At 40.1% G+C, this 16888-nt stretch overlaps 2 protein-coding genes across 3 annotated transcripts in view; both read left to right on the plus strand.

Annotated features, from left to right (window-relative positions):
- The window catches only part of RABL3 (RAB, member of RAS oncogene family like 3), a 60833-nt gene extending 57656 nt beyond the window's left edge, over positions 1 to 3177 (plus strand). The window contains exon 8 of the mRNA XM_002813241.4: positions 528 to 3177. Within this exon, the coding sequence (XP_002813287.1) occupies positions 528 to 593 (66 nt within the window). The 3' untranslated portion in view covers positions 594 to 3177. The remainder of the gene's footprint in view (positions 1 to 527) is intronic.
- A 535-nt stretch (positions 3178 to 3712) lies between these two features.
- The window catches only part of HGD (homogentisate 1,2-dioxygenase), a 60623-nt gene continuing 47447 nt past the window's right edge, over positions 3713 to 16888 (plus strand). The window contains exons 1-3 of one of the 2 annotated variants that reach the window (XM_063721505.1): positions 3713 to 3975; positions 10253 to 10418; positions 16639 to 16710. In XM_063721505.1, coding sequence (XP_063577575.1) covers positions 10404 to 10418; positions 16639 to 16710 — 87 coding nt within the window. In that variant the 5' untranslated portion in view covers positions 3713 to 3975; positions 10253 to 10403. 2 annotated transcript variants of the gene reach the window in all.

Below are 16888 nucleotides of genomic sequence, written 5' to 3' on the forward strand. Positions count from 1 at the left end.
TTAAATTTTGATAGGTGATTTCCAAATTTAAGTTCAGAAGTAGTTTTAAAAAGTTGGGGAAAGCCCTTTATAGGCACAAGCAACTGATTTCCTTCTATCCTGTTAAATACAAAAGGAGAAAATCAGAACAAAGGAAAAATAAGGGTCTAGGAAACAAATATAATCTAGGAATGAGATTACATTATAAAATAGAAGAAGAAAATAATTTGCTTGGGACTCCAAGAGTATACGTTCAGAGTCTGTCACAATACAAATAATTTCTGTAAAAGTCTAGTAGGTATTATGAGATTTACCTTCATTCTTTCTGATTTAGATGACACTATCACCAATTTGTTGGGAAATGTTTTCCATTTTGGTAAAATTTATTTTTATTATTTAATCTGTGGTTTTCTGAGTAAAACCTCAGAAAGCTGTTTTTTAAGAAACAACAGGCTGACATACAGAAATGGAAAAGAAGGGAAAAATTACTATTAGTATTTGAACTTTTATTGCTTGAGACTTAATGCAATTATCTTTCTTGCCTACAGATTCCAGGCTTTCCTGATCGGAAAAGATTTGGGGCAGGAACATTAAAGAGCCTTCATTATGACTGAATTACACTCATCCTTTGGAAGAGTGAGCAAGCAGTGGCAGTTTTTCACAGCTCCTCTTGCTGTGTTCAATTATTACCATCACAGCCTTTTAACAAAATCATCTTAAAATGCTACCCTTCAGCCTTACTGAAAGTAAGTGACAGTACAGGAGGTCCAGACTTTGTCCCTGTTCTCTGTGTTCCTTACCTTTCTGTCCCTGTGTATAGATTATGTAAAAGCCTTGTGTAAATATGAGATGTTGTCAAAATGATGCAGTAAATGAGCAATGACAGTGTACTGCAGAGAAAATTTACTCTTGCCTAGAACTGGAGGGTTTTTATGGGTCTGTAATTTTCCCACACTCATTGCTGAAAGCTTAATTAAGTACTTCAAAAATGTATCTCCATTGTTTTACCTTCTTGAGGGGAACGGTCTTGTTAACCAGCCCTGAGTTGTCTACCCCAAACAATCTCTGTCATTCAAAGATGCAAAATGGTGTTATTTAATTGTCTCCACCCTCATCACACACAGGAATGCCTAATAACAGCAACCCTTGTCTCCCTCTTCTCTCCTTTGCAAATGGCTTGGTGACTGGAAGAGGCGGACTAATAGCCAGAGTTAAATATAAATACAAATTAATAATACATAGAGAACAGCAATACCAGAAAAAAGAACTCTGGTAAAATGATGTGAAAAATTGACAGCTCCCTCACTCTTAAGGTTGCTGCTATATGCAGTCTAGGTTTTCTGTTTGGAAATAGGTAGGGTAAAATCTAAGACCTGCGCAAGGGCAGTGAGAGACATTTACAGCCTCCTCTCCATTTGTTTTTTTAAGGAAAAGTCAACTCCTGAAATGTCCCTTAGCTATAATCAGAAAACTAAGAATATTATTCTGTGTCAACAGTGTATTTATGGAGAGAAGTAAAAATAAGTTCCACAGCAACACATTTACATGAATTATGAACTAGGATTCTTGGATTTCATAATCACTCCAAAGCTTTTTGGGGATGGTGTGTGTGTGTGTGTGTGTGTCCGTAATTGTTCATCATTACTTTTTTTAACCTATCTTTTTGCTTGCTTAATCTTCTCTGCCCCAGTTCTTCCTTAGTATATGAATTTGATTTCTAAAAACAATTTATTCAACACTTTATCACCCATATTCTCTCTCTGGCTCTGCTGCAGGTCTCTGCACTCCTGATTTTGCTCCATACTTTTAAATAACAATAATAAATATACAGTTTTCATTTCTCATTTAAAAAATAGGTGGAAAACACCAAATTCACTTTCTAGTCCATTTTAATTAGGTTTCAGAAGTATCTTGGAAATCAAGATATGCTGCAAGAGGATATTAAAATAAGAATGTTAGAGAGTCCTTTTAGAAAGGCAGTCTTGGGAATTTGGAAAAGGATTTTTAAAGCAACTTTCATCAGCTAGACTGTTCTCCAGACTTTCTTTACTTCCTCTTTGAAAGGACATAGCCCTGGTTTCTTTTTGACACAAAGGAAAGCTATGCAAATCATGATCTGTATGTAGAATTGGTCACAAGTATGTTGTGGCATAGGCTGTACAGTTGGGAAGTAGAAACCAAGTGCTACCCAGAGACCTAACCCAATTAAGCTCTTTGTATTTCTCCTTTAAGAAATAAATCTTCCTTCCCCCTTTCTTCCTCTTTCTTTTAATTAAAAAAAAAAAAATCATCCTGATTTTTTTATTTTCTATCTTATTTAAAAAATAAAAATAGGCCAGGCGTGGTGGCTCACACCTTTAATCCCAACACTTTGGGAGGCCAAGGTGGGTGGATCACTTGAGATCAGGAGTTTGAGACCAGCCTGGCCAACATGGGGAAACCCTGTCTCTACTAAAAATACAAAAATTAGCCAGGCCTGGTGGCACGTGCCTGTAATCCCGGCTACTCGGGAGGCTGAGGCAGGAGAATCACTTGAACCCGGGAGGTGGAGGTTGCAGTGAGTCAAGATCGTGTCACTGCACTCCAGCCTAGGTGACAGAGTGAGACTCCATCTAAAAGAAAATAAATAAAGAAGTAAATAAATAAATAAATAATAAAAGTAAACCATTGCTGATGACTCCAGGGTCAATCTGGAAAAATTAACAGTATTCCTCAACTCCATTTCTTTCTGCAGCCAAGCTTGATTCCTTGAATTATAGTTTTCTAAGAAAAAATAGTTTTTAATAATCTAAGGTAAATTTGTTGCAATTGTTAGCAGCAGCATAATAAGGCTTTTTGCACAAATGAATGTTATTAGCTAGAGTTATTCAAAAAAGAATGAAGCATAATTTTTGCTAGGACTTCTTGAGAACTATTCATAAAAATGCTTTTAGATAATAAACAAGTATAAATGTCAAAATATTGTTTAAAAAGTGTAATTGGCCAGGTGCTGGCTCACGCCTATAATCCCAGCACTCTAGGAGACTGAGGCAGGAGGATCACTTGAGCTCGGGAGTTTGAGGCTGCAGTGATTCATGATTGCACCACTGCCTTCCAGCAGCCTGATGACAGAGTGGGACTCCATCTCTTTACATATGTATATCTTACTCTCTTGATGGGACAAGTTGGTAGAAATAAAGATTTTTTTTTCTGTTGTGATTTCGGTGTCTAACCAATTTTCTGACTCATTGTGAAGGTGACCAGATGTGAAGGCATATATATGACTACTCCTCTGTCCCTTGAGTGTATAAGACTTAGCTGGAATCCAACTAAAGATTTGGGCTGGTCTCCCCATCTTAACATTGATGGGATTCAGGACACATAACCCCAAAATATTGCACCCTGATATTTGAGAAAACTGCAGAAGCAAGGTTTCTCATACCTTCCCCTTACCCCTTTTCCCCAGAAGCAGGCCATAAAACCTAAGTGACTGTTCCCTGAAGTAGATCATAAAACCTTCATTCCATAGGTACCCTTTATCCTCACAGATACAGAGACACCAAGAAGAATCTGGACAAATAGGACTTGCTAAAAGTTCTCCACAGTTTATTACCATTAGATTATGTCCTTTTGTCCTCTGATTATACTTCTGCATAAGACTGTACATAAAAATACACAAGTTTTGCTATTTCTTTGTGTCTTCATTTCTGAAGATTCCTGTCATATAAAACTTACAGTAAATAAATTTGTGTGCTTTTCTCAATAATCTGTCTTTTGTTATAGGTGCCTCATTTGTGAACCTAGAGATGGGTGAAGAAAGAAAGCTCTTCTCCCCTACAGTGCTCTAAGGAAAGCTATTCCCCAAAGAATTGATCCATATTAGCTTTAGCTCGGGTTCTTAGAATTCCTCAGACTTGAGGCATTCGTGATATAATCCAGGTGCCCTGACACTGTTGTTTTTCTGTTCATTCTGACAGTGGACTTCATGGAACTGATGTGCAGGGACATCAGACTGAGGTGAAGAGCTCCTAATTGCTCCCTGTAATCAGAATTTCTGAGTCCTCATTTCAATAGTTTGCAGTAGCACCCACCATAGGTAGGACCTTGTATGGGTTACTAGATGGTGGCTTAATTGAATTTTTTAAAGCACAGGTAACATCCTATTTTAAGAAGTTTAAAGGTCTAACAGGGTGTCTGCATTGGTTTAATATATGTTAAAATTCAAAGGAGGATTCTGTTTTGGGGAAAGGAGGAGAAGGAAATTAGAAATTCATTTCTCCGCAGTCCCAAGACTGAGCTAAATCACTGTGGTGGGAGAGGAAGGGTTCCAGGAAGTCTAACCCTGTGTCTCAAATATTTTACAGTATGTTTGCCTACACAAAATATCTGATGTTAGGGTCAGCTGGGGCTGCTCCATAGCATAGTAAAGGAATTGGACATCCAGTGACAAGTAATCTGCACCTCCATTAAGGACTTAAATGGAGGGCTTTCAAACTCTAAAGTGTGAAAGAATCCCCTGAAGTGCTTGCTGAAAATGCAGATTCCAGGATTTCCTCTCTCTTCCCTTACTCTCCCCTTTCTATATGTATGGGATAAGGCCAGGATTTTGTATTTTTAACAGACAAGCCAGATTTTTCTCATGCAGATAAGTCAGGATCTAGCCTTTAAGAAAGATAAATAAACTCATCAAATAGTAGAGAATATAGATTGTGAACTCTGTACTTTATGAGTGCCATTATAGCAGAATTCATCAAAACTCATCTTTGGCTGCCTCAACCTGATCTCACCTTAATGAACTGATCCACTCCTCCCCACTCAAAGCTACACATGCCAAATTAAACATGAGATGATTGTCATGTCTTCTGTTGGCAAAACAAATATTTGTCTTTCATGTATTGCCATCATTTTTATTACTGCCACTGTTTTTCCCCTGGGTTCTGTTTTTAATCCAAATATATTTATTTCTAACCAGTGCCTTGCCATCTTACACACAGCCCCCTCTCTAGTACTGTGTTTTCTCAGCTGGCTAATCACTAAGCTTTACCAAGGTCATCAATAACTAATGACAAAGAATGGAACCCCTAAACTCCAACCAAGGTGTAAAACCTCGCTCAGTACCATCAAGTATATCAGGTAATCTCTCCGTTCCATCTTTTTCTGGGAGACATCTGTCCTGGAGTCCTCTGATGCCTAACTCCATTTTGGAGTGATTACTCTGTAGGCCTGTCACACCCTGCTTCACGTTACCTTGTAGCAATTCCTGGATGTAATGTTTTCCACTTTCTTGGTGTGGGTCAGTGGTCTTCAAATTGGGATGGGTACAGGCATCTTCTCTAAGAGATATATAAGCACAGATAGTTTTAAGGGAATCATTTTCCAGATCACCCATTGCCCTATGTAAATCTTTGTTTAAATTGATCTGCTTGTGAAGGCAGCTCAGTGCTAGCTCTTACTTCTCGCCTCTGTTTTCACAATCACCCTTTCCCACTACGGAAGAGCAGCATCTCATTAGTAGTGTAATAGTACTCTGGTATATCACCCCAGGATGTAAATGTCTTCAAGATGCCAACAAAAGGACAATTCTAAATATTTGTTTTATTTAAAGACTTTACCTGTTCCATTCCCCACAATTATTATTTGTTTAATACAGAGTCTCTGAAAGCAAAGCAAAGAGAGCTTTAGTAAGAAATATACAAGTCTGTGGCATGTTCGTTTATGGCAGAGCTTCTGTCTGGTCTGTCAAAATATCAAAAAAAAATTATCAAAAATAATTATATGGCAAAAGTATATAAAATTAACATTTTTATTTCCCTAGTTCTTTCTGAGTAAAAGAATTAGACAAAGCATCTCTGATATGATTTGGCTGTATCCCCACCCAAATCTCATCTTGAATTATAGTTCCCGTAATCCCCACATGTCGTGGGAGGGACCCTGTGGAGATAATTGAATCATGGGGACAGTTTCCCCATTTTGTTCTTTTGATAGTGAGTTCTCATGAGATCTGATGGTTTTATAAGGGGCTTCCCCTTTCGCTGGGCACTCATTCTTCTCTCTCCTGCCACCTGAAGAAGGATGTGTTTGCTTCCCCTTCTGCTGTGATTGTAAGTTTCCTGAGGCCTTCTAAGCCTGATTGTAAGTTTCCTGAGGACTTCCCAGCCGCGCAGAGCTGTGAGTCAATTAAATCTCTTCCCTTCATAAATTACCCAGTCTTGGGTACTTCTTCATAGCAGCATAAGAAGGGACTAATACAACCTGTAAGTGAAAGCATAATATTTAATTAAAATGAATGATTCCAATTGCTGGGTAATGAAGCCGTTTCCTCAGGTTTCCAATTATTTGCTTTCAATGCAATTAAAGAAGAATCTGAATGATTTGTTGATGGATGGATGATTTAAAAAAATTTTTTTAAACGTTTATATAAAATAATGTCTTAATCTATCATTAAATAATGATAGATCACTGTGATTTTTGAGATTTAATTCCAAAGAAGTGAGATTATAACAAAATTCTTTCCATTAATATCTACTTATTTATGTGAACAAATTTCTCCACTTAGTTCTATAAAACCAAAAAATAGAATGAAATGATACTGATACTAATGAAATGATACTAAATACTGTCTCATTTTAGAAATAAGAATTAGAAACAAGAATTGTATATTCATGGATACATGAATTTAAGAGGGGATATCTACCTCATTAAAAGAAGCACTTCCAGAAAGATTATATATATTTTTTCCTAAATATATTGTATTTACAGGCCACTGTCTTAGAAAAGAAACTTCGAGTCTCCTATCTGGAGGGTAAAACACTTGCTGATAACATTCTGGGAATGTAGTGGGAGAGGAAGGCTGGAGGTTTGATCACTGCTGATTATACTTAGTTTTGGTCCTACCCACCCCTCCACTCCCTAGTGTCTTGTCTTCTGGAGCTTCTGCAGAGAATAAACCTCCTATCTTGTGCTAGAATCTGGGAGAGGCAGACACCTAAACTCTCATATTCCTGCTGCTTTTCAGGTTCTCTGCCTCACACATTCCCCATATTGGTTCACTGAATCCAGCCTCCTCTGCCTGGTTTTTTAAATCAACTTTTGGTTTTTGTCTCACAGCTTTGATATTGTGACCCTCCTCTGCTCCTGTATGTTTTTGACTTACCCCTACATGCAGCCTACTCCTTCCACTGCATGTCTTTGAATGCTGATCACCCTGTCCAGAAGATTCCTTCCATTTCCCTGCTTCCCTAGAAGCTTTCCCTGACTGGATCCTTCCACTCCAATTTCAGTCGCATTGCCGTAAACACAGTTTATTGCATGGACCACACTTCCATTTTTCTATCTTTACACACCCTGTTCTCTGTGCTCACTGCTTTTTCTATCCAACTCTTACTCTATGTGACTTGGCTCAGACATTGTCTCCTCTGGGAAGCCCTCCCTGGCTCTGCTTATCTGGGCTACGTGCCCCTAGTGCCTCCCCTAGAACCCTGGGCTCTTCCCTGTCAGAGCACTTATACTATCTTGTGATGATTTTCAAAAATTTTTAAATAAATGAATGTATAATTACATTAATTAAAATGAAAAGCCATTAGACATAGAATCAGAACTCTCTGTAGCTGTGTGTTATTTATTATCCAATCCCAGCAGGACATGATGGCTTATGCCTGTAATTCCAATACTTTGGGAGGCTGAGGCCAGAGGATGGCTTATGCCTGGGAGTTAAAGGCTGCAGTGAGCTGTGATGATGCCACTGCACTCCAGCTTGGATGACACAGCAAGACTCTGTCTCTAAAACAAAACATTAAGTCAGGTGCAGTGGTTCACGTCTGTAATCCCAGCACTTTGGGAGGCCGAGGTGGGAGGATTCCTTGAGCCTAGGAGTTCAAGATCAGCCTGGGCAACATGACCTCATCTCTACTAAAAAAATTTTTAAAGTAGCCGGGTGTGGTGGTGTGTACCTGTAGTCCCAGCTACTCAGGAGGCTGAGATGGGAGGATCGCTTTAGCCCAGGAGGTTGAGGCTTCAGTGAGCCCTTTTTGTGCCACTGCACTCCAGCCTGGATGACAGAGTGAGAACCTGTCTCAAAAAAAAAAAAAATAATTAAATAATAAAATAATATTTTAATATCCCGTGTGTGTGTTTTCTCCTTTTAGAAGGAATCTCTAAAGTTTAGTGAAAGATGTATTCAACTTTAAATATTTTCAAGCCCCTCAAAGTAATTTTCATCCAGTCAAGGAACTGTTAACGCTTTCTTACCCCTTCAGAAGTCTCTCATACCTTGGGAAAGAACTGAAACACCTCTTAAATCTGCCTTCACAACTGGTTCAAAGGAAATAACATAGAAAGTTTGTTGAAAAATAAGGCAGTAAAGATTTCCCTTTGTCTTTTATTAGCTCCCATTTGTTTCTTTATCTAATGACCAACTGCTAATTTCCAAGATCAATAGAGATTGAAGACCCAAGGTACTCATAAACTTAGATACACAGGAGATATTTTCTTTGAATTCAGTTTCAGAGTCTGCATGTTATAGGAATAGTGAAAACTTAGCCTCAATAAAGCTAGGGCCTCCACCTACCTTCCTCCTAGGTTTGCATATGAATTCCAGCATAGTTTATATAATGCCACAATGCCATCTGTCTATGCTGACATATGCTGAGGTTTCCTATCAGCTGCCCAGTCCACAGGCACCAGTCCACATGGTTTGCTACCAGCATGTTTCCTATCAACATGTTACCTTTGGTCTGGCCCAGTCTGTGCTAGCACCTCATACACAGGCAATAATTCTGCTGCTACTGCAGTATGCTGGAGACTGAGGACCCCTGGAGGTTGTTTAAGCCCATTTATCTAAAGCAGAGGGTCTCAAACTAGCAGCCTGTGGCCACTTCAAATCTGCACGTTTTTCAACCTGCATGATTATATCAGTTATTTATCACTGCTTAACAAACCACCCCAAAATTTAATAGTGTGATATACACCATTCTATTTGTTCCCAATTCTGTGGTTCAGCAGTTTGGGCCAGATTTAACTGGTGGTTCTTCTGCTGGTCTTGCCTGGGATCACACATGTTCTGCAGTCACCTGGCAGCCAGACTGCCTCATTCACATGTCTAGCAGTTCCTGTGGGGCTTGCAGGGCTGTTGCCTGGACCTCTGGAGGCCAGCCCAGCTTCTTTGCACTGTGGTCTCAGGCTGCAAGAATGGGCCCTGTCCTAAGGCACAAGCATGTTTCAAACTCTGTGTCATGTTTGCTATTGGCCAAAGAAAAAGACCCTACCTCTTGATGGGAGGAACAGCAAAGTCACATTCAAAGGGACACACATACAAGGATAGGAGGAATTGGGGAATTTTTTGCCATCTACCACAGGGTGGTTTCTCTCTCTCTCTCTCTCTCTCTCTCTCACTCTAATTGCCAGTGTTTAAAGATTGGAGCTTCATCTTATCTTGAAAAATCAGCTAGCCTACTTTATTCATTTACACTTCCTCCCTCATCTGTTGGCATTTGAGTTGTGATAATGCCTAATTTACAAGATTGTTTTTGTGAAGTTAGATATGGAAAAATCTGACAAAAGCAGAAACTCAATATATGTTTTCCCCTTTCTGAACACCACTAGTCATGAAGCTGCTACCTGCCAATGACCAAGGAGAGCGGCCAAGATGAAGAACAAGGGAGTCATAGAGGAGGTGGCTGGAGAGTAATCCCTTGGTCTGTTTTAGAAGTATAGAGGCATTAGGAAACAAAACTCTTAAAGAATTTATAAGAAAACTAAACGTACTTTAAGAAATTGAAAGGAGCAGTAGGAAACATATCAGTTTGCTCTAAGTGAAATGTTTCAGGCTCTGAATGGTTCACCCAAGAACCTGAGCTCATTCCTGGGAGGCACCTGCAGAAAACTGGTTCTGGTCCTGGTCCCTGTCTTCAGGTGTCTGTGTGTAAACATCTTATCCCAGTGTAAACATCTGCAGCTGGTAAATGTCTGGGGGTTTTCTCACTGCTCTCCAGGAGACTCAGCACTGCCCTGTTCCTTCCTAGCCTGAGTCAGGACTGAGCAGAGAATCCTCCACCACACACAGCAGGCACTATCTGCCACAGTTCCTTTCCCTGATAGCTTCAAATTCTCTGCCTTTTGAAATAAGCCTACTTTTAACTGGAATAAATAATTGGTCAATCTCTACCTCAGGTGAAGAGGAGCCAAGCCTCTGGAAACACTTAGGAACAAACTGTGTAAAAACCAAAAGCAATTGCGTAACCGGTTAAATAAGCTTGCTGGACTTTGTCCCTGTGTATGAGTTAGGCAATTTTTTCAGCTAGTTTGAGTGATGTGCTGACCAGTGAAGTGCAGTGAAGCAGTGGGAACCGGAATATCCAAAGAGTGGTTTGAAGGAGAAAGAAGCATTGTGGCTTTATATCCTCTGCGCCTGGGTTTCCTGAAGTCATCACACATAAAGGAGAGAGAAAATGGCTCAGTTAAAGGTAAGAAACCATCTGGCAAGTTTGCTGTGGCTTCTTCAGCCAAAATTTATGGAAGTTTCTGAGAACTCCAGGGTATCAGAGTTGGAAAAGACTTGGAGAGGCCCTGGTTCAAACCCCTGTGTTCAGAGGCTTCCCTGTGGTGTCTGTGGGCACAGCTGGGGCTGAAGAACAAGGGAAAGGTGATAAAGGAAAGAAATGAAGCTCTTATTGGTCATCCCTTGCCTTTGTTCATTTCAATTATTGTCTTGGAAATCTGTAGATATCCTAAGAGCTCCCCTCCACTACGGACATGCACGTTTCTCTCTATGTCTCTTTCCCACCCCCTGCTCTGACACCTTCCCATTGCTGCAGCTTCATGGACCACTTCCGGTGACCAATTAGATATGCTTAATCTATTTAGTTAATTGAGGCTCTGAATCAGCCCTTGGCCAGCAGAAGCACCCCCTCTAGGAAATCATTCCTTCTTTTTAGTAATGCGCAATTGAAAAGTATGTGTGGGTTATGTGCTGTTAGGTGCTAGGCATTTTAACTATGAATTAACTCATAATCCTCAAAATAAATCTGGGGTGTAGAAAGAGGTTCTTGTTTCAATTAGAAAAGTAATGCTTGGAGAGACTATGATTTGCGCAAGGTCACTGCCAATAGATGACTTGATTAGAAACGGTATGTTTGAATGCGAAGTCCAGACTCAAAAAGGGGCCTTAGTGGCTCCTACTAGACTGGTATCTTAAGGCAAGGAAAACAGAATATGTCCCTAATATCTAAAACCATGCCTAGTGCCCAGCCCAGGCTTGCAACAGTGCTCAACACATGCATGTGTAACTGAACAGAACTGCCCAGAACGTTGGCTCAGGCCAAGTGGGCCAGACCACCCCACAACAGACATCTTCCCAGAATGCAGGGTTTGAGAAGTGCCCTAATGCCCTCTAACTGATGCTGAGTTTGAAGAATCCATCAGTTAAGGGGAGATGTTTCTGAGTTTGAAGAATCAAACGCCTTCCTAATTGGTAGGAATCCTGAAAACACTCAACACCGGAGTAAAAGACTTTGGTTTTTTATCTTTATGCCTGACTAAAAGTTAACTCTCATTCTTTCATTCAGCAGATATTTTGTGCTAGTGCATGATACTGCAGATTAATATAGTAGATGAACTGAGTCTGGGCTAGGTAGAGTCAAAAAAAAATTTCTTAAAGGAGCCTGTACCTAAATTGAGTCTTAAGGGAGAAGTAGGAACTGGCAAAGTGAGGAAGGACGGGATCTGGAGGGAAGAGTAAGTGCAAAGGCACAGCACATGCAGAATGCCTGCATGCTCTAGAATCCAAAACTATGTCAGCCAAATTTGAGTTGATGGAGGGACAGCCAAATTGAGATACCCAGGCGGTGGTTGGATTTATGGATCTGGATTTCAGGGGAGTGGGCAGGGCTAGGGGAATAGAACTGAGGGTCGTGATGTCAGTGGTAGGAGTTGAAGTCTTGGAAGAAAGAATAGATAGACACTTTGTTTTCTGACGAACATTCTATGAGGAAGTTCAGCAGGGGTTGGAAACATCTTTACCATTTATAAATAAATTTTATGTAAAATCCTATCCTGCTGTCATGTTTAAGCAACTTATTATGCACAGCACCAGGACATCAATGTAAATTGCATGCCAGTCTTTGCTCTCAGTTTCAAAGGCATTCTTCCCTGCCTGCTGTCTAATCTTTACAAAGAAAGGTTAATTCCAGAGGTCAGGAATCCAAACACAGAAAACCAGACTGCATCATATTCATTCTAATCAATAAACATTATGTAATTTTTAAAACTGTTTCTCATCTTTTATTTCTTCATTTTAATGAATATGTCAACACAAAGCCATAAATGAAATCACATTTACACAAAAGTACAACTGGGAGAAGAAAATTCAAAAGATAAAATAATTAAATTTAAAATGAAATACCCTATGTATTTGAGTAAGTTGCTTAGCTTCTCCCAACCTTGGTTTCCTCATTTCTAAAACGAAGAGTTTGCTTAATATTCAGGCTCTGGGCCCCACCACCAAATCCTTGATTCACTGGCTCTGGGTCTGTATGTAACAAGCTTCTGGAGTGATTCTAATGATTAGCCAGAGACAGGACCTACTGTTCTACATAACTGATTTCCTGTTGCTGCTGTAAAAAATTACCACAAATTTATTGGCTTAAAACAACACAAATGTATTATCTTGAAGTTGTGGAGGTCAGAAGGCTGAGATCGGTTTCACTGGGCTAAAGTCGAGGTGTCAGTGTGGCTCGTTTCTTCTGGAGACTCTATGAGAGATTGTGTTTTCCTGCCTTTTCCATGGATTCTGTTTCCTCTTCTAGAGGCTACCCACATTCCTTGGTTTGTAGCCTCTTCCTCGATCTTCAAAAAAATGTATCTCTGCTTTTGTAATCACGTCACCTTTTCTCCTCTTATAAGTCAAATCTCCCTTTGCCTCCCTTTTATAATGACATTTGTAATTACATTTGGGATACACCCAAATGATTAGGATATCTCCCCATCCCAAGATCCTTAATCATATATGCAAAAATCTGTTTGGCTAGAAAAGGTAATACTCACAGGTTTCAGGGGTTAAGCCATACATATCTTTCAGAGCGAGCCATTTATTCAGCCTGCTGTGATAATCTGCAAGTTCCCTTTACAATCTATGTTCTACGTTCCCATCAAGGTTAACTAGAAATATTAGACTCTTTTTCCACAGGAAAATAAATGTAGCAGTAGTTTCATCTCTACCCTGACTTCTCTCTCTTTCCTTCATGCCCAGTAAGAGGAAGTGAGGTGCACCATCTGTTCATCTCATCAGGTGTTACCTAGAATCAGAGTCAGGAGAAAACACCTCATAAAACTACCCTGACAAGTAAACCATATCCTGGGGACCAGGTGAGAATTAAAAAGCTGTATACTCATAAGCTGCCAAAGAGCTGATGGTACTGAAGTCACATGGAGCTCAGGAATTTATTCCTGCATTTAGAAAGTATGCATATAATTCTCTTGAAAAGAAATGAAATCATATTTTTCTGTCGGATCAAATTATTCAGAAATCCGAACTGTAGAAAACATACAAACACACTTGCTTAATGTTAGCTTTTTAATGTTATTTTTGTACACAATATACTTTTACATAGGCACTGAACCAGCTGGAAATGAATGCTTGGATTTTTGCAGCTGATAAAAACAGTTCAGATTCTGTCCTTGAGCTCAATGTCTGGAGAAAGCAGCTGCGAATACTGCTTCCTTAATTCAGATGCCTTTGGCAGTGAGGGGCATGACATTTTAAAGCTGTAATAAACTGTGTACTTTTTCTCTCAGGGGATTAGAAAAACCAATTGATTTGATAGTGACTCAGCAGTTTTCACCTTCCTCTTCAGCCAATGCCCTGCAGCTAAGATTGAGAAACGGATTCACAACACACACCTCTTGGTGCTTGGTGGCTCCCTTCCAAACCACCAGCTGTTCTTTCTACTTTCTTCCCTATTTTTTAAAGCACAGTCTGAATCAAGTGCTTCAGAAATATATATACTAACTCGTGTTCCAAACACATAACCCTGAACTCTCTTCTGAGGCCACCAGTTACAAAGAATGGGGAAGGTTAATGAGTAAATCCACCAGTGCCTGCCAGAAAGCTCAGCTGTACTCCAGCCTTCCTTCCTCTCTTGCAGAGAGAAACAATGCGGCAGTTGAACAAAGCGAAGGCACTGTAATGCCCGGTGGCTTCAGTCACAGGCTGGTCTAAAATTCCATTTCACAGAATTGAAGATAATTTGGGGTTATTACCAATTCTCAGCAGCTCAAATTCAATCCCGTTGATGGTGAGCATGGGGTTCATTTTGAGAGAAGAAAATTGGATGCAGCAGAGAATCAGAATGTTGGATGGTCTCTGCCATTTCCCCAAAGATATCATCCTAACTGCATGCTGCTGCTTTTAACAAATCAGTATATAACTTAGTATTTTTTGTGATGACAAATTTTCAAATATACAAAATATTGAGTCTGAAGGCAAAAAGAATAATTTTTCACTTCCATTGCTTCCTAGGTCGTAACATTCACATCTGATATTTCTTCCAAATACAGACTGTTATTGGCCTGATCATCACTCACACATCCAGGCTTGTTACATCTCCATGCCACTGAGTATCGGGGAACCTGCCCCGATATTCACGTAGGTTCTTTTCTATTTTCCCTAAGCGTCAGCCAGCTTGAGAAATAAAGTGACAGAATACAAAAGAGAGAAATTTTAAAGCCGGGCGTCTGGGGGAGACATCACATGTCAGTAGGTTCCGTGATGCCCCACAAGCCACAAAAACCAGCAAGTTTTTATTAGGGATTTTCAAAAGGGGAGGGAGTGTGTGAATAGGTGTGGGTCACAGACATCAAGTACTTTACAAGGTAATAGAATATCACAAGGCAAGTGGAGGCAGGGCGAGATCACAGGACCACAGGACCGGGGCGAAATTAAAATTGCTAATGAAGTTTCGGGCACCATTGTCATTGATAACATCTTATCAGGAGACAGGGTTTTTGAGATCAACCGGTCTGACCAAAATTTATTAGGCAGGAATTTCCTCTTCTTAATAAGCCTGGGAGCGCTATGGGAGACTGGGGTCTATTTCACCCCTGCAGTCTCAACCATAAGAGACAAGCGCACCTGGGGGGGGCTGTTTATAAGCCTATACCTCCAGGCGTGTATTCTCTTTCTAAGGGATGTTCCATGCTGAGAAAAAGAATTCAGCGATATTTCTCCCATTTGCTTTTGAAAGAAGAGAAATATGGCTCTGTTCTGCCCGGCTACCGGCGGTCAGAGTTTAAGGTTATCTCTCTTGAATTTCCTGAACAATTGCTGTTATCCTGTTCTTTTTTCAAGGTGCGCACATTTCATACTGCTCAAACACACATGCTGTACAATTTGTGCAGTTAATGCAATTATTACAGGGTCCTGAGGCGATATACATCCTCCTCAGCTGATTAAGAGATTAAAGTAAAGATAGGCGTAGGAAATCACAAGGATATTGACTGGGGAAGTGATAAGTGTCCATGAAATCTTTACAATTTATGTTTAGAGATTGCAGTAAAGACAGGCATAAGAAATTACAAAAGTATTAATTTGGGGAACTAATAAATGTCCATGAAATCTTCACAATCCACGTTCTTCTGCCATGGCTTCAGCCAGTCCCTCCGTTTGGGGTCCCAGACTTCCCACAACAACTGAGAACTCTGGAGGGCCTACCCTTCACCTGCTTCCACCCTTCTTATATCTCTTAAGGAGATGTGTTCAGATGGTGACATTTCGCTCTCTGAGCAAGACTGCACTTTCATTATCCTGGGCTAAAATCAATTGGTGTTTAAGTTAGAGCAAAGAGGGTTCTAACCCTATTTACAGCAGCACACATACACTTACGTTAGAATTGGCTTTAAGGGAAAAACTCCATCAATTGACAAATTTCCACTGATTACCTTCTATGAGCCAAGACTGCCATAGTCCCAGCCTTCATGCAGCTTATAGGCTAGCAAAAGAGCCAGACAGTGCACAAGAACTCACAAGTGTGTTGCGAGTTCTTACAAGAGTAAGTTTCAGGGGCTCTCCATGACTTACCTTGTTGAGAAACCCTTTAACTTTTTTTTTTTCTCTGGGTGTAAAGTGAAGAGATGGCAATCAGAGTAGGTTCCATTGTGTCACTGTGAAAAGATTCTGGGCTGGCATGTCTCCTGAAGGCCACCCATATCTTTAAACTTTATTTTCATGCATTCACACAAATATAGATGTGTTCCATAGATGAGGCAGATAGCAGAGGCTTCTGCCTGCAGCAAGGCTAGTTTGGAGAGGGTTTTGCTGTCGAGTTTGGACCCACACACCTCTTCCTAGATGCTTTTTCTATTTTTTTCCAGAGTTTGAAAGGAAAATGGAGTCTCAAGTTCAGGGAGGTTACAGTGTAGACCCAGAAATCAGCTAAGTACAGCTAAGGGTGGAGAAGTCTATGCAATATCCAGCACTCTTCTGATTAATTAGAAGTCTTTAAAATTCAAAGAAAGTATATTGTCTTCCCTAAATGATTCATATGTCAAGACACAGTAAAGATATTATATGTGGAACATCATACACAAACATATGTCCATATAGAAATTCTTATGTTTGTAAACTGCCAACTTTCTGAAATGCTCTTTAAATCCTACTAATGGTGGCATTTGTGTCTTTGTCACATACAGTACATTTCTGGATTTGGGAATGAGTGTTCTTCAGAGGATCCTCGCTGCCCAGGTTCCCTGCCAGAAGGACAGGTATGAGCAAATAAAGTGCTTAGAAGAGCTCTGAATCCTATTCCTGAATGACTAGTTTTCAGGCCAAAGTGCCTCCACCCACCGTGGCTCTTCCAGTCTAGCCTGTGAACTGTCTAGGGGTTTCCCAAGTCATAGGGGCAATGAAGATACAGAGCAATGACAACACAAAGATTAAAAT

Source organism: Pongo abelii, chromosome 2 (assembly GCF_028885655.2).
Source record: "Pongo abelii isolate AG06213 chromosome 2, NHGRI_mPonAbe1-v2.0_pri, whole genome shotgun sequence".
In the NCBI taxonomy this organism is placed as follows: domain Eukaryota; kingdom Metazoa; phylum Chordata; class Mammalia; order Primates; family Hominidae; genus Pongo; species Pongo abelii.